This window comes from Chinchilla lanigera, unplaced genomic scaffold (assembly GCF_000276665.1).
Source record: "Chinchilla lanigera isolate Chin_1 unplaced genomic scaffold, ChiLan1.0 scaffold00050, whole genome shotgun sequence".
Classification (NCBI taxonomy): domain Eukaryota; kingdom Metazoa; phylum Chordata; class Mammalia; order Rodentia; family Chinchillidae; genus Chinchilla; species Chinchilla lanigera.
In genome coordinates this window covers 17,685,305-17,695,769 of record NW_004955451.1, presented here as the reverse complement: position 1 = coordinate 17,695,769, position 10,465 = coordinate 17,685,305, and the positions used below count along the sequence as shown (strand labels likewise).

General features: G+C 55.7%; 3 protein-coding genes across 9 annotated transcripts in view; 1 reads left to right on the top strand and 2 right to left on the bottom strand.

Moving 5' to 3' along the window:
• Positions 1-218: 218 nt before the first annotated feature.
• Positions 219-2,361, bottom strand: LOC102021936 (Ig-like V-type domain-containing protein FAM187A). Its single transcript, XM_005394557.2, has 2 exons — positions 1,945-2,361; positions 219-1,806 (listed from the first exon to the last, which is right to left on the bottom strand). Exon 2 carries the CDS (start codon positions 1,739-1,741, stop codon positions 497-499), a length of 1,245 nt encoding a protein of 414 aa, XP_005394614.1. The 5' UTR covers positions 1,742-1,806; positions 1,945-2,361; the 3' UTR covers positions 219-496.
• A 123-nt stretch (positions 2,362-2,484) lies between these two features.
• Positions 2,485-5,622, bottom strand: Ccdc103 (coiled-coil domain containing 103). 7 transcript variants are annotated; one of them, XM_013519374.1, is made up of 4 exons: positions 5,540-5,622; positions 4,131-4,282; positions 3,621-3,756; positions 2,485-3,038 (listed from the first exon to the last, which is right to left on the bottom strand). In XM_013519374.1, the coding sequence occupies exons 2-4, from the start codon at positions 4,271-4,273 to the stop codon at positions 2,601-2,603; spliced, it is 717 nt and encodes a 238-aa protein (XP_013374828.1). In that variant the 5' UTR covers positions 4,274-4,282; positions 5,540-5,622; the 3' UTR covers positions 2,485-2,600. The 7 variants fall into 7 exon arrangements, with proteins under 7 accessions (XP_013374828.1, XP_013374829.1, XP_005394603.1 ...); XM_013519375.1 differs by having other exon boundaries at positions 5,480-5,567; XM_005394546.2 differs by lacking the exon at positions 5,540-5,622 and adding an exon at positions 5,136-5,402 and having other exon boundaries at positions 4,131-4,441.
• Positions 5,623-5,652: 30 nt separating this feature from the next.
• Eftud2 (elongation factor Tu GTP binding domain containing 2) overlaps positions 5,653-10,465 on the top strand; it is a 34,459-nt gene continuing 29,646 nt past the window's right edge. Inside the window, exons 1-2 of the mRNA XM_005394553.1 lie at positions 5,653-5,736; positions 7,970-8,078. Of these exons, the coding sequence (XP_005394610.1) occupies positions 7,974-8,078 (105 nt within the window). The 5' untranslated portion in view covers positions 5,653-5,736; positions 7,970-7,973. The remainder of the gene's footprint in view (positions 5,737-7,969; positions 8,079-10,465) is intronic.

The window sequence follows — 10,465 nt, the reverse complement described above, 5'->3', positions numbered from 1 at the left end:
CCCAGGGTCCTGAGCCCCACCAGCAACCGCACCCCACACCCCCACCTACACCACTCAGCCCAGGGAAGGCCTGGATCTCCCTCTGCCCCTTGCTGGTCCCCTTCCCAGAGGACACTGGGAGGAAGCAAGGGAGGACTTGGCCCGCCCCACCCCACGCACCTCCTCCCTGCGACCCAGGCCCCCTCGGCAGTTCCAAAGGCACCAGCAGCCCCTGTGGGCACTGCAGAGTATTCGTTTATGTCCCCTTCTTGGGGCTGAGCATGACACAGGGACATGTGTGCTGGCTATGCCCCTTCCAGCCTTCTCCATGACCTCAAAGGCCTCAAGAGTGGCCCAGGGCCCAGATCGGCTGCAGACCACGAACCTGGGGAGCAGGTGGTGACTGAGCACCCCCACGTCCCACACACCACCCCGGCCCAGGCGCCCGCCAGAGACACGGGGTCCGGGCACCAGCACGCTGAGGAGCACGGGGTCTGCAGAGCCTGGGGCAGGGGACCTAGGGGCCCCAGTCGGGACAACAGAGGAACGAGGAGCAGCAGCATCGGCAGAGGTGGACGGTGACGAAGACGGCCGTGAGGAGCAGGTAGCCGAGCAGGGCGAGCTGCAGGGCAGAGCGGGTCTCAGGGTCTGAGAGCGAGGCTGGCTGGCGCCCCCGGGACAACACACCCAGCCGGATGCCGGCCACCCGCGCACCCTGGCGCCAGCAGTAGTAGGTGCCTCGGTCGCTCGGCTGGGCGGAGCGGATGTGCAGCTGGTGGCCGTGGTCGATGAACACCCGCGGGGACCGGCCAGCAGCCTTTAGGTACTGAGTGTGGTACAGGGGCTGGCGGTCCTTGTCCCAGGCCACCGCATGCTCCGGCCGGGCCCCGGGACAGGAGAGGACGAGCCCGTGGCCCAGTCTCTGCTGGTGGAACTGGATGGGCACCCGGGGAAGCCAGGGCTTGCTGCCCCGCCGGGCCACGTAGCTGTAGAGTGCGAGCACGCCCTCGCGGACCCGGCTCCGGTTGATGCATGGGACCTGGCAACTTCGCACCAGCAACTCGGGGGCATGGGCCAGGGCCATGGCACGATACCTCCTGGGCACAGCCCTAGAGCCACAGGACACCACGCCAGGTGGCGTCGTGTGGTAGCGTGGCGGGAGGTCCGGGCTCTGCAGGTAGCACAGCCCCAGGCGCCACTGCTCCCCGCGCACCCCACAGCGGTCACACGGCGTCCACTCCCAGAAGGTGGTGAAGATGCGGAGGCCTCCGTGCCGCTCGTCCACAGAGGGCTCCTGGCCCCTGTCCTCAAAGGTGGCCACCAGCCCCTCGCTGCTCTGGACATCCACATCATAGGCGTAGAAGTAGTCGCCCTGGCGGGTGCCGCAAAAATACAGGCCAGAGTCCTCCGGCTGTGCGCGGTGCACCAGCAGGCTGAACATGCGGATGCCGAAGCGGGCCAGCACATCGCTGCCCGTGCGCACCTGTGCCGCCTCCGACAGCAGCCGCCCGTCGAAGTCTGTGAGCACCTGGGTGTGGCCGCTGCCCAGGTGCTTCTGGTGGAACCAGACCACTGCGGGCACCTGCTCGGGCTTGCAGTGGCAAGGCAGCTCAAAGCTCATGTCAGCCAGGTAGGCAGCGTTGTCGAACATCAGGAAGGCAGGGCAGGGCGTCTTCTGGAAGATGTTCTCCTTCTCCATGACCTCAAAGGCCTCAAGAGTGGCCCAGGCCCACAGGAGAAGGGAGGCTCGGGCCCAACCCATGGCTCATGGGCGCCTGAGGGAGGGCAGCCTGAGGCTGGGATTGAGCGGCTTCCAGAAGTCGAGGTCTAGTGAGGAAAGCAATGTGTGCCCAGGAAAGAAGAAACCAACTTAGGGAAAGCAGCCAAAGCCCAGGCCCCTCCTGCCCAGCGGCTCACACGTCCCCGCGTTCCAGGCCTGGTCATTCTAGAACCGGCCCTGCTCACCTCTCAGAACACTGGTGCCAGCCAAGAATGGGCCGAGGCTCACAGAGTGGCCACAGGGCTCTGGGCTCCCGGGAGACTTCCCTCTCGCCACCTGGGAGGTGAGAGAAGCGGCCCTGCCCAGCACAGGGGACTTGGGCCAGACAGAAGCCAAAGGCCTGGGGCTGCCCCTAGGGGAAAACTCCGCACCTCAAAAGAAAGTAGCCTCAGGTTGTATCTGACCATGGCCTCAGGTTGTATCTTGGTTCAGAGCTACCTAGTAGAGGGAGGGGGTACTCCTTCCATGGTCCTTGGGGGACCTGTGCATCTATACAGTTCGAAATACCAAAGCTGCATGTGGTGGTACCTGTAATCCCTGCAACTCTGGGAGGCTGATGCAGGAAAATCAAAAGTTTGAGCCCAGTCTTGGCAACTTTGTGACCTAGTGAGACCCTGTCTCAAAATTAAAAAATAAAATTGAGACGTGCTGGGGGCACAGCTCAGTGCAAAGGTCCTGGGTTTGGCCCTTGGTACCAGAAAAATAAAAGGGGGACACAGAGGAACTAAGAGGTGGCAAGACTCAATTCCAGCTTTTGCTCTGAAGATTCTGAGTTGAGGAGGGAAGTGGGCAGAAACCCAAGCCACACCAAAGACGCTGCGCTGACGCCTGGGCCCCCGCCTCAGCGGAGCTGGTACAGCTCCCGCAGCTCCTGCAGCAGGTCCTGCTCCTGCTCTGCACCCCGCTGCTCCCCACTGAGCGCCTCCTGCCCAGCCCCGGCCCCAGGGGCACCCATGGCCTGCAGCTTCTCGAACAGGGCCCGGCAGCACTCAAGCTCCGAGGGGCTCAGCAGGCTCAGGTTCAGGGAGAAGCGCCCAGTGCCCGCCAGGCCTCGAAGGATGCCCAGCACCGCTGCCCGGTCGGCTGGCCTCATGTGATTGGCCAGGGTCGCCAGCAGCTCCCCGAGGAGTCCAAACCCCACGTCTGTCTGGAAGAGGCGGCCGAGCGTGGGACCCCCGAGCCGCAGCAGAGCCTGGTAGCGCTCTGGTCCACTCCGCAAGCGTCGCCGCCAGTCGCGGTAGAACTCTGCTGAGGTCCCAGGCTGGAAGGGCGTCTCCTCCTGCATCAGAGGAGGGAAAAGGGGCGCAGGGCTCGACTGGCTGCTCTGGTTCTGTTCTCTGAGCCTTGGGGAGACCACGGTTCACATGGGCCTCGGTGAGAGATGAAGGAACAAGGGAAGGGCCAGGGTGAGGGATCCAGGGTTCCAGGCTATGGTTTGCGGTCCTCCTACTCATGAGGGGGACACGGTGCTGGCCTTCGGTGTAAGTTGGGGTTTACTCTGAGAGGGGTGAAGGAGCGGACTGCATCCCGCAGGCAGTGAGTGTGTCAAGGTCCGGGCCGGTGGGGCCTCTTCCAGTACTGCGGCAGGAACGCTACACTGTCTGCCACCTGGCCCAAGGCAGGCAAATCTCATCAGAGAATCAAAGTCTGAGGACCTGCCCAGCCCCACTCCCGACTCTTCTGCCCCCACCCATCAGCCCTGCCCCGGGCCGGAGGCTTTTCTTTCCAGGCTAGAGGACAAATCCTGACTCTCGGGTTCTCTCCAGGAATAAAGGAGGTGTTCCTCCCAAGGAGACAGAGCTGGGGCTTCGGGATAGAGAATCCTGCTGGGCTAAAGAGTGGGTGGGGGGCCCTCGCCTGCCTCGGAGACTTCCACGGCCACGTCCTCCTGGAAGGTCTTCCTCCGAGTAGCGTGACAGTTCCAGGGCGCAGTTCTCTTTCCACTCATCTTGTCCTTCCGCTCCAGTGGCTTCAGATGTGACGCGAGCACGATACCCCTGTGGGCAAGGGACAGAGCCTGGAGGGTGAGTTTAACACTGGCTGTGGGTCTGGGGCAGCCAGAGTTTGCCTGATGTAGGCGGAACGCGGTGACAATAACAGCAGCAGGGACAGGTGGGAGCCTTCAGGCCCGTCCCATGTTCCAGACACTGCGCTCAGTCTGTCACTCACTCGCTGTAGTCACTCACTTAACTGCAACAGCAGCTACATCCCACAGACAAAGAGCTGAGGCCCAGAGACCAGGGAGCTTGCAGGAGATCACAAAGCAGCAGAGGGAGGGCCTGGGCAGAGGCCCACCGTGACTGACTCCTGAGTGCCTGCTGTCCACCCCCACTCACCCACCGGAAACGAGGCCCTGAGGAAAACAGCCAACCTGAAGTCTTCGTAGGACGGCACCCTCTGTGCCACAGCCCGGAACTTGGCAGCGTTCTCCCGCTTGTACTTCTCATCAGCAGCAAGTGCTGCCTGCAGCTCTTTCTCCAAAGCTTTGAAGTCGACCATGCTATTCTCCTCCATGGCGCATGCCTGGGCGGGCGAAGGGAGTGCACATTGATGGGGATTCAGCATCACAGACAAGAGGAGGCCTCCGGGCCGCCTGCCGGAGCACAGAACCAGCCCGTAGCACTCAGGCACCTGCCGTGGGCAGTGCTACAGAAATCCAGCTTTCTGCTCTGCAGACAGAAACTGAATTACAGAACGAGGACTTACATACCATCTGGCCTGGCTTTCAGGATAGGGCCCTGCCTTAGCTTTGTTCCACACCTCTGAAAATATTTTAGGGACTGGGGGTGCAACTCACTGGCAGAGTGCTCGCTTAGCGCGTGCAGCGCTCTAGGCAAAATAATCACAACAACGATAATTCCGGTGCTTCAGCTGAAGGCCATTTGGACTTCAGAATTCGGTTCCTTCTTCCACATCGCAAACTGTTGCCAAGAGGAACGCACACAGAAGCAGCACTTTCCTTAGGTAGCTGGTGCCCAGGAACACCACTTCAGCCTTAGGTGCCACTAATGGAGGACGGTACTTTCCACTCCGACAGAGGCAAGGGCCAAGCGGGAGACTCGGGAGCTGGGGGCAGAGCGAGGAGCGCCAGGACCCCCACCCCCAAGGCCTCTGATCAGCCCAGCCTGGAGGTGCAGGGGCCTCGGTAGCCCCGTTGGTTCCATCCCTGTGACTCCGCAGCCGCGGGGTCCCTGAGGCTGACTGGCCCTTTCTACAGGAAATCTCTATGGCTCTAGTCTAGGTGCCGGCACTTATTGACTTGTTGGGAGACCTCTCTGAACCTCAGACTCCTGGTGAGTGGAGCTAGGTTTTGTGGTTTAGTCATGCACAGCCCTAGGGCACGAGGTCCTGCAATCAATCCCCCAGCCATCCCTACCCCAGCTGAAGAAGTCAAAAGCCAAGAAGGCGGCAGGGCTGGCCAGCAACTGGACCCGGGTGTCTCGGCTCCTGTCCAGTTTCGGGCCCTTCCCAGTCATCGAATAAACAGAACAACACTTCCGTCCCCCTCACGCAGCCCCCAGGCCTTCACTCCAGCAGCCCCAGCCTTTTCTTTGGGGATCTCCCCCGCCCCGCCCCATACGTTAAGACCAGAGGGTAGCTCTGCTCATTCCACCGCCAGCGGCTGTGGTTGCCTAGCAACCGCTCCAACAGCCTGCCCACCTGACGGCCTAAAAGCCCTCTCTTAGGGTGGCCCCGAGACGCCTGATCAGATTCACGCACCCTCCGGTACAACTTTCTTTGACGCGTCCCACGCCTTCGTTTGGGGACCCACAACGCCACCTTTCAGTCCCTGTCTCCGCGACCAGCAATCTTCGGAGCCGGTCTTCAGGCAGGGGCTGGGCGGCAGCGGGGTCCTTCCTGACTGCCGGCGCAGGCGCAGGCTGGTCCTTCCCGACGCGGGCGCAGCGTCGTCGCGGCGTGGGGCGGAAGCGCGGTCTCTGGCGGCGGACTCCAGCGCTCGGGGGAGCAGGCGGGAGGTGAGCGGGTGCGGGTCGGTGGCGCGCGAGCCTTGCTCAGGGTGGAAGGGGAAATTAAGAGCCATCAGGCCTGGAAGAGGCGTTGTAGCCACCCCTTTCACTGCACAGATGGATAAATTGGGGCCCAGGGCGGGAAAGAATGAAACTCCCCACCCCGTGCACGCTGATCCGGGGGTTTCCTAGATACCGTCCCGCGTTGAAGTCCTGTGTCCGGGCGGGGTTGTGCCTAAGTGTCCGGTCCCGTCTCCCACTCGGTCATCCATCCGTGCCTTCTCTCTGCCAAGGGTGCTTTGAGCCCGCGATACAGCGGGAGGGTGCAGGTCTGTGAGCAAGAGACGCTCGTTGTGTTGGCAACTCGCTCTGTGCCGCGTTGGAGACGTTGATTCACTCGTCAGATACTTACCTGCTTTGTGCCAGGCACTGCTCTAAGGAAACAAAACAAAGTCTTTGCCCAAATTGTAGTTGGGAAAATGAACAATAAACTGATGAAGAAGTGCCTGTCGGCTGCTGATCAGTGTTCATCCGACCTGCAAATGGGGGCGGGTTGGCGAGTATGTGGGAGACTTCTTAGAGCGACGGAGAAGGTGGCATTTTAGTGAAGCCGTGGGTGAAATCAAGGTAACAAGGTGTAAGTACCGGCGGGTGGCAGGTGCGGTGGCCCTGAGTTAGAAATGGGCCTGTTTGCCAAACAGCCTTCTGCAGAAGTTTTATAGTCGCCCTGTGGAAGTCCTCAGGGAGGGAAAGAGCAGAGATGTGGTTTCTGCTTGGAAGTGAAAACAATCTCTAGACATAGGGAAGTTTCTATAATAATTTATGTTCAGTGACAAGTGCTTGGGGCTCTAATTTTCTGCAGCGCCATCAGCAGATGGCATTGAGGGAAGTGAAGGAATGAAATACCAGTTTTCCAAAATCAAGCCTTCCTTTCAGTTGACATTTACTCAGTTCCAGCTTATTCCAGGTGCTGTCTTGAGCACTGGCAGCAGAGTATGTGAAACTCAAGGTTTTTGTATCCCACCCTGACCAGAAATCATGCTAGCAAACACTGACTGGGCCTGGGGTGGGGGAGTTGCCAGATTCGTTGCAGGGAATACTTTACTTAATCTGCTAATTTTTTAAAAAATAGAGATGAAGTGTATTTGAAAAAGTAAAAGTGAAGAGTGAGGGAGAAACTAGGTCTGTAGTGCAGGCTTGGGCTGAATAAAAGAAAAAGCAAGATGAAAGTACACCCTGCAGGACACACCGGGTGGGCCGTTGTGAGGAGAGCCGTGTAGCCAACCGTCATAACTTTGTGTGCAGTGCGGACTGATCACTCCATCTCCCAGCTGTGTGGAGAGGGAAGTAAGTTGTCTGAAGCCACGCACTGCTAGTGATGAAGATACAATTTCAGTATTGGTCTTCCAACTCCACACGACTAATGTGTGGCCCGTCCTCCAGCCTGTTGTTCATTGCTTACAGACTGGAGTTGGTGAGGGTAAATAGTACAGTTCACTACTGTTCAGGAAAAAATACTGGTAAAGGTGCAAAAGGTTATAGCAGCATAGAAAAATGAGTAAGGACCTAGGAAAACTTGAAAGAGGTTGCATTTGAACTATTCCTGTGAGTGGGCATGGTGGCACAGGCCTGTCATCCCAGCACTTGGGAGGCTGAGGCAGGAGGATCACTGTGAGTTCAAGGCTGCCCTGGGCTACATAGCAAGTTGAAAAGCCAGTCTGAACTACGTAGTGAGACCCTGTCTCAAGAAAAACCAAAAGGCTATTCCTGTGAATGGGATTTCAGTAGTTGAAGTGGAGAAAATCCACAAAGTTAGTTAACTATACAGGGAAGATGAGTAACTATGCATCAAGGGGTCAAAGTCAGCCTCACCAGTTGTGGGACAAATTGAAATTGTGTACCCTCGACCTTCAGCCCCACAAGAAAGAAAACTAAGGAGCTATTCTAGATTGAAAGATTAGAGTTAACAACTATTTATAAATGCAAATGTGTGGTACAATTTTCTGATTTTGATGATTTTATTACGATTATGTAGAAGAATGTTGATTGAAAAAGACCTGGAAGAGAGTCAAGAGAGACTGGGAGGGACGGGGGAGAGTATGAGATTTCCGGGGTCAGCCGAGAGTTGCATGCGAAGAAGCAGTGTGTGAGGGACATGGTCACCAGAAGACTAGAAGGTGAAGGCATGTCTCTGGCTGTGGTGACCTTGCCAGCACTTAACTTTTCTCTCCTTGAATTTTAGCATCATGGACACTGACTTGTATGATGAATTTGGGAATTATATTGGACCAGAGCTTGATTCTGATGAAGATGATGATGAATTGGGCAGAGAGACTAAAGATCTTGATGAGGTAAGGCAGATACGCTGCTTTTTGCATTGGTTTAAAAAGGAATTGTCAGGTGTGGTGGTGCATGCCTGTAATCCCAGTATTCAGGAGGCTGAAGAGGCAGGGAGATTGTCGAGAGTTCAAGGCCAGCCTGAGCTACATAGCGAGACCCAGTCTTAAAAAACAAAACAGGGCTGGGGATATAGCTCAGCAGCACAAGGGCCTGCCTGGCAAGCACAAGGTCCTGCGTTTGATTCCCGGTACAAAAAAAAAAAAGACACCAAAACACAAAACAATGAAACAAAGAAGGAATGAAGCACCGTGTTCCCATAAGACCAGGTGTACATCTCTAACGTTGCCTTTTCACTTGTTGGTGTTACACTGCCACCAAAAAACTTAGCTACTGAAATTCCAAAAGAGGATTTAGAGTAGTTTCATAGATGAGCTGATTCTGTAAGCTGAGCTTAGATTTATCTGGTGGTAGTCTTACTTTGTCTAGAGTGTCTTTTGGCAGTCATGAATATTTCCTATTTGGACACGATGGTCAGCTTTTCCAAGTACATCTGTACTGGGAGCTCCCTCCCAAGAGCGGATTTTCAAAGATCGTAAGATCAGAGGGAAGGGTAGGTACCCAGACCTGCCTGATTCCCTTCAGAGGGCCGTGGAGAGTGAAGTCCAGAGTGATCTGAGGCTTGAGAAGGGCACCAGAGGTGGCTTTTATGTTTTTGTTTTATTTTTTTTAATCCCGCCTCACTGTGTACATGGGGAGGCTGAGGCTCAGGGAAGTGAAGTATCTTTTCCTAACCCTTGAACACAGTCAGGACTAACTCAGTTCCGATTGACTGACTGACTTTCAGTACTGGAGATGGAGTCCAGGGCCTCTTGCATGCTCTATGTGCCCTTTTTTATATATTTTTAAATTTTATTATATATATTTTTTGAGACAGGGTCTCATTGGGTAGTTCAGGCTGGCCTTGAACTCGCTATGTAGTTGAGGCAGGCCTCAAATGCATGGTGGTCCTCCTGCCTCAGCCCCCCGAGTGCTGGGATTACAGGTGTGCACCACCACACTCGGCCCTTTTTTATTTTTTGGGACAGGATTTGACTAAGTTGTGAAGTTCCCAGGCTGGCCTTGAACTTGGCATATTCCTGCCTCAGCTTCTATGTTTTTGCCATGTGTGTGCTGTGCACACTTTACCACTGAGCTGCACAGTCCCAGCACGACCTGTCTTTGATCTGAACAAGGCCTGGGGAGTCTTTTACTGATGCCAGCTTTTTTTGCTTCTTAAAAAATCTTCGTAAAGAAATATTTTTTGTTATGTAAGTAGTTCATGGGTAAGTTTCCTCACCTTCTGCAGCTTAACCACTGCAGCCCCTGCTGGCTCTGGGAAGAGTGTACGGCTCGGCGACTGCAGTTGGCTGGAGGACCCACTGATTGAATGACCCAGAGGGCTGATGAGTGGTCAGCCCAGAGCTCCATGGGGTCCTAGGCATCTGGGTCTGGGCTTGTCCTCTTCAGCTGTTTATCAGTGACTCTGAAAGACAGAGAAGGGAGATTCATAAAGCTAGTACATTAGCAAGCTCATTACTGGATAACAGAATCTGCATTCAGTGCGATCCCAACAAACCTGAATTCCAGGCTAAATAAACCCTGATCATTCACTCACTCATTCATTCTTCCTGGGACACTACTCTGCAGGAAGTTGGAACGAAGAGGGTGCCAGGGCACAGCCTCTGCCATTGGCTTCCTGCTTCCTGTGGAGACACAGTGCAAGAACATTGACAGTGCTCGACAAGGGAACAAGTGGCATTCAGGGGATGTGAACTCAGTACCACAGTGACAGTGGGAAAGGAGTTGGCCTGGCTGGGGTGACGGGGAAAGGTTTTTAAGGAGGTGACATTCCGAGTGGACCTGAGGAATGGATAGGTGTCTGTGGACAAAGTGAGTGGCCTGTGGTTGTGTGAGTCAGCCGTCCCCAGACTCTGGCCCCAGGGACTGGTTTCATGGAGGAGAATTTTCCACAGATAGGGTAGATGGTTTCAGGGTGACTCAACCCACTTGCATTTATTGTGCCCTTTTTCTGTTATTGTTACATTGCAGCATATAATGAAACAATTACACAGCTCTCCACAGTGCAGCCTCTGTGGTGTCCTGAGCTTGTTTTCCTGCAGGTAGTCAGCCCTGCCTCCTGTGGCAGGTGGACAGCGCCCTCAGCTGGTGGGAGACAGTGACGCCCGACAGGCGTGGCTATGTCCAGTCCACTCTTCAGTCTTCCTTGGCTGCTGTCTGCTGCTTCACCAGGATAGGATGCTGGCCATGGAGGCAGGCTTTTCTTTCTTTCTTTCTTTCTTTCTTTCTTTCTTTCTTTCTTTCTTTCTTTCTTTCTTTCTTTCTTTCTTTCTTTCTTTCT

Excerpts from the sequence above, each read along its gene's own strand:
- LOC102021936 (XM_005394557.2), bottom strand. The coding sequence starts at position 1,741 with ATGGGTTGGGCCCGAGCCTCCCTTCTCCTGTGGGCCTGGGCCACTCTT.
- Ccdc103 (XM_005394546.2), bottom strand. The coding sequence starts at position 4,324 with ATGCTGAATCCCCATCAATGTGCACTCCCTTCGCCCGCCCAGGCATGC. Across the intron at positions 3,757-4,130 it reads CCGTCCTACGAAGACTTCAG|GGGTATCGTGCTCGCGTCAC; the intron begins GTTGGCTGTTTT and ends CCTTGCCCACAG. Across the intron at positions 3,039-3,620 it reads TGGCCGTGGAAGTCTCCGAG|GAGGAGACGCCCTTCCAGCC; the intron begins GCAGGCGAGGGC and ends CCTCTGATGCAG.